This window comes from Suncus etruscus, chromosome 12 (genome assembly GCF_024139225.1).
Source record: "Suncus etruscus isolate mSunEtr1 chromosome 12, mSunEtr1.pri.cur, whole genome shotgun sequence".
NCBI classification, from domain to species: Eukaryota; Metazoa; Chordata; class Mammalia; order Eulipotyphla; family Soricidae; genus Suncus; species Suncus etruscus.
The window spans coordinates 104613877-104618660 of NC_064859.1; the positions used below are offsets into that span (position 1 = coordinate 104613877).

Here is a 4784-nt window from a genome sequence, read left to right on the forward strand (position 1 = left end):
GAAAGCAATGAACAAAGCAAGCTTTTAAATATAAAACAAGCTTTTAAATATAGGGAACAAGTTGATAGTGCCCGGAATAAAAGGAAGTAGGTGAGTATAAAACACAAAGGGCGCCTTGTATGACGAGGGCTGGAAACTAACTGGCAAACTGTCAGTGATGGTGATGTAACATTCAGACACAGAATGATAATGTAGCTCTCCTAAACATAATTGGGGTAAAAGAACATTAAAAATAAATCAAAATAAATGTTGGCTAACTTTGGGGTATACTTCTTTATATTTAAAAAACTCTTTATTGGAGCTGGAGTACCATCTCATATGGTCCTATGTGCCCCTTCAAGAGTGATTCCTGAGTTCAGAGCTAGAAAATAACCCCTGAGCACTGCTGGGTGTAGCCCCCCCCCCCAAATTCTTCACTTACATAGCTCTTGCATATGTAAACTCACATTTTATCTTCTTTTCAATGACAGATATAAAACTGTACGTATTAGTCTGTACTTTATTTTTCAGTATTGTTTTCCATATTTATATAAGTCAATGTATGTATGAACAGAACAGCTACTTTAATGCAGTTTTATAACTATAGTTCTCTACAAATATATATTGTTTTTTTTGCCTTTTTGTTTGTTTGTTATTGGGCTACACCTGGTGGTGTTCAGGGGTTACTCCTAGCTCTGTGCTCAGAGAGCACTCTGGACAGTTTGCAGGGGACCATAAGGGATACCAGGGATTAAACATGGATTGGCCACTGCAAGGCAAGCATCCTACCCACTATACTATTGCTCTAGCCCCCAACCTTTCTTTTTTCTTTTCTTTGGGGGGTGGGCACACTCAATGGTGCTCAGGGGTTACTCCTGGCTATCTGCTCAGAAATAGCTCCTGGCAGGCGCGGGGGACCATATGGGACGCTGGGATTCGAACCAATAACCTGGGTCAGCTGCTTGCAAGGCAAACCTGCTGTGCTATCTCTCCGGCCTCGACCTTTCTTTTTTAAATTAGATATAAAGATGCAGTGAGTTCACACTTCTGTCTTCCTTGTGCATATTCATAAAATCAGAAAATATACTTAGAACCTGAATTACTAAATAGATTTTCATCTTTAAATGTATTAGATATTATGCAGTAATTCCCAAAGTGATTCTGCAAATTTAGACTCAATCAGTACTATCTGGATTTTTCTACCTTTAATTTGATAGCATTGCCATATTTTTAAGTTTTGACTAGTCTTGCAGGTGTGAAGTATTTCCTCATTATCTGTACTGGCTGGCTGTCATAAGTTCCATTACCAAATGTTTGTCAGATCTTTGGACTCCTTCCTTTTGGTGCCTTTTCCTATCAGTTGTCACACAACTAGGGGAATGTCTGTGCTTCCTGATGGCCATGGAGGTGTTCTAAGTGGCTGCTGCAAGAATTTGCACCCAGTGTGCAAAGAAAATATCAGACATTTTTTGTTTGTTTTTGGGTCACACCCAGCAGCACTCAGGGCTTACTTGTGGCTCTGCACACAGAAGTCACTCCTGGCAGGCTCGGGGGACTATATAGGATGCCGGGATTCGAACTGGGGTCCGTCTTGTGTTGCCACATTCAAGGCAAACTCCTTACCGCTCTACTATTGCTCCGGCCTCCAGACGTTTTCTTGATTCCTGATGGTTGATAAAGTACATTCAGCTGCTTACCTTCAATGAGTATTCTTACATGTGAGCACATGTCACTCTTTTTTTTGGTTTGCTTTGGGACCACACATGTTGGTATGCACGGGTTATTCTGGGCAGAAACCAGGACTCTTCTATGAATAGCACCCTCCCTCTTGGTTTAGCTGTCTCTCCCACACAAGTGATCTTGGATAAGCATGTAAGGGTAGCATTTCTGAATCACAGGTACAACCATACACTGTTCCTGCTCTGACCAACTATTGCAATTGATGGCAGAAAGGAAATCAGGTTAAACTTTATGTTACCAATTTAGCAATAAGAGTAACTTATCCAGGCATTACTCTAGAGAGTTCTACTTTCCAATATATTTTCTGCTATGTGGAAAGTCTGGATATTTTGACCTATACTGATAAACACAACTGTCTCTCTCCTCTTCTGCCTTTGCTTTCCTTCCTCTTTCTTTCCATGAGGAAGGAAGGAAGGGAGGAAGAAAGGAAGGAAGGAAGGAAGGGAGGGAGGGAGGGAGGGAGGGAGGAAGGAAGGAAGGAAGGAAGGAAGGAAGGGAGGAAGGAAGGAAGGAAGGAAGGAAGAAAAGGAGGGAGGGAGGGAGGGAGGAAGGAAGGAAGGAAGGGAGGGAGGGAGGGAGGGAGGGAGGGAGGGAGGCAGAGAAGGGTAGGGAAGAAACGAAGGGCTACGTGCTTTGCCTTCCATCACCCGTGGATAACATGTTCCCATGAGGTAATATGGGTCATTGGGTTCTGGAGTTCTGCTTTCCTTCCTGACTGTGGGACATAGACTAAAGGTCTTACCTGACCTGTGCTGGTTGGTCATCATGGGAAGGTGGGCAGGTACTGAACCTTGATTAACTTTTCCTTCCTTCCTTCCTTCCTTGGCCACACCCAGTGGTGCTCAGGGGTTACTCCTGGCTTTCTGCTCAGAAATAGCCCTTGGCAGGCACGGGGGACCATATGGGACTCGGGGATTTGAACCATTGACCTTCTGCATGAAAGGCAAACGCCTTACCTCCATGCTATCTTTCCAGCCCCAGATTAAGTTCTTTCTGTCCAGACTCCGGGTGCACTGCCAGCGCCTTCAGAATCAGACCTAACACAGTCTCCCCACACAGCTGCTGCGCTGTGCTGCCCACACCTCCGGAAGGTCAGCCTGACCCCGCGCTGGCTTTCACACCAGCAGATAACGCACTTCGCTTGTGTGCTAGTGATTTCAGTCCTTTGTCCAACTTTGCGGAAGAATGTCAGTTTGGAAATCTTTCCACGCACGCTGTCAGCGTTCCTAGGCTGCTACCCTCCTCCCCACCTCCGCACCCTGCTCCTCCTTCCGTCGTCCTGGTTACCGACTAAACATCGATGGGCTTGGGCACCGGGCCGAGCCGGCCTTTTCCGGGCAATGCGTGACCCTGGAGCGGAGCTGAGGGCGCCGTCCCCAGACATGTCCCTTCCCAGGTAGGGACCAAAAATGAAGGAGCCCGGCGTTTCCAGGCGCACTGACAGGGTGTTGCTATCGGTGGTGTTGGTGGGCACCTGCGGAGATGGGGCGCCCTGCGGCCACCTCAGTCCTTCCCAATAGGAGAACACAAGGGGGGCGCACAGAGGCGGCTGCTGGACCCATTTCCCAGCCTCTGGATAGATCCTGAGGGGCAGCCCCGACGCAGCAGCGGTCCCGGGAGAGGCGAGCGGCCGGGAGGTGAGCGGGGCGGAGACACCCCGGCAGGACGGAGAGAAGGGCCGGAGCGCGTCGCCGGCGGAGAGGTGTGGACGGGAGAGGGCGGGGACGCCGCGGGAGGCCGGGGAGGCGGGGTCCGACCTGGTTTGGGGCACCGGGCGGGAGGCGACGCCAGGGGCGCTGCGCTCAGACTCCGAACCGGACCGGCGGGTATCGGGGCGCGGTTCCCCGCCCGGTGCGGACTTTGGCCCCGCGGGGCTCCGGGTCCCCGCCGCGCCGCCGGCTGAGAGATGCGCGCCCTGGCCGCCCCGGCCCACGCGCGGCTCCAGCTTCCCGACGCCATGGGGACCCCCCCGGACCCGCGACTCAGACCCGCCGGCGCGCAGGAGCGCGGCGGAGAGGCTGGCGGCCGACCGCGCCAAGTACGTGCGGAGCCCCGCGCCCGACGGACCCCGCGCGCTCGCCCCGGCAGCGCCTCCGGCCCCCGGCCCCGGCGCCGCCCGCGCCCCCGAGCCCGTGGCGCGCAGGATCATCGCGCGGCGGCCGCTGCGGCCCGACTCTCTGGTCATCTACCGGCAGAAGTGCGACTTCGCGCGCGGCCCCGACGCCCACGCCGGGCTGGGCCGGAAGCTGCTCCCGGGGCCCGGCAGGGACAGGGCTGCGCTCCCCGGCGAGGCGGACCGGGCCGCCGGCCCCGAAGCCCGGCCCGCGCCCCTGGCCCCCGGCGCGCCTCCAGCGGCTCCCAGCCCGGCTCCGGAGCGCCCCTCGCCCGGCCCGGCCCCCGCGGCCCCCAGGCCCGGCCCGACTCCCGCTGCGCCCAGCCGGGACCCGGACCCCGAGCTGCGCCGGGCGCAGCGCGCGGGGCTGCGGCGCTCGCAGTCGGACCTCAGCTCGCGCTTCTCCGCGTCGCTGGTCGAGGCGGACGCCTTCTTCCAGTTCTGCGGGCTGGACCCCGACGTGGTGGAGAGCCTGGGGCGCGACAACTTCTCGGCCGGCTCGGAGCGCGCGGCGCGCCTGGCGCGCACCCTGAGCGTGGCCACCTCCGACAGCGGCTTCTCGCGGCGCAGCGGGCCGGGCGAGGGGCCGCCGCCGGAGGAGCCGGAGCCCGCAGAGCCCCCCGCGCCCAGCAGCGCCACGTCGGTGGTGGAGAGGAACGCGCGCATCATCAAGTGGCTGTACTCCTGCAGGAAGGCCCGCGAGGCCGCGCGCCCCGCGCCGCAGGGACCCGCATGACGGAGAGTCCGCCCCGGCACGCGCCGGACCCGCAGGCAAGGTGCGCGGCCGAGTGGAGAGCCGGGGTGGCCGGGAGCCGGAGCGCGGGGAGCGCCCGGAGTCGGAGCCGAGTCCGGAGCGCGTGGGGAGCGCCTGGACTCGGACCCGGGCTCAGAGCGCGGCGGGAGTCGGCTGCCTCTCAGCGGCTCTTGCAGCGCTGGCGCTGGCCTGGAGTTT

General features: G+C 56.9%; 1 protein-coding gene across 1 annotated transcript; it reads left to right on the top strand.

Annotated features, from left to right (window-relative positions):
- The first annotated feature begins 3059 nt into the window (after window positions 1-3059).
- FAM110C (family with sequence similarity 110 member C) lies at window positions 3060-4568 on the top strand. The gene is made up of 2 exons (XM_049784718.1): window positions 3060-3115; window positions 3314-4568. The coding sequence occupies exons 1-2, from the start codon at window positions 3060-3062 to the stop codon at window positions 4566-4568; spliced, it is 1311 nt and encodes a 436-aa protein (XP_049640675.1).
- Window positions 4569-4784: the final 216 nt, after the last annotated feature.

Excerpts from the sequence above, each read along its gene's own strand:
- FAM110C (XM_049784718.1), top strand. The coding sequence starts at position 3,060 with ATGCGTGACCCTGGAGCGGAGCTGAGGGCGCCGTCCCCAGACATGTCC. Across the intron at positions 3,116-3,313 it reads CCAGACATGTCCCTTCCCAG|CCCCGACGCAGCAGCGGTCC; the intron begins GTAGGGACCAAA and ends CCTGAGGGGCAG.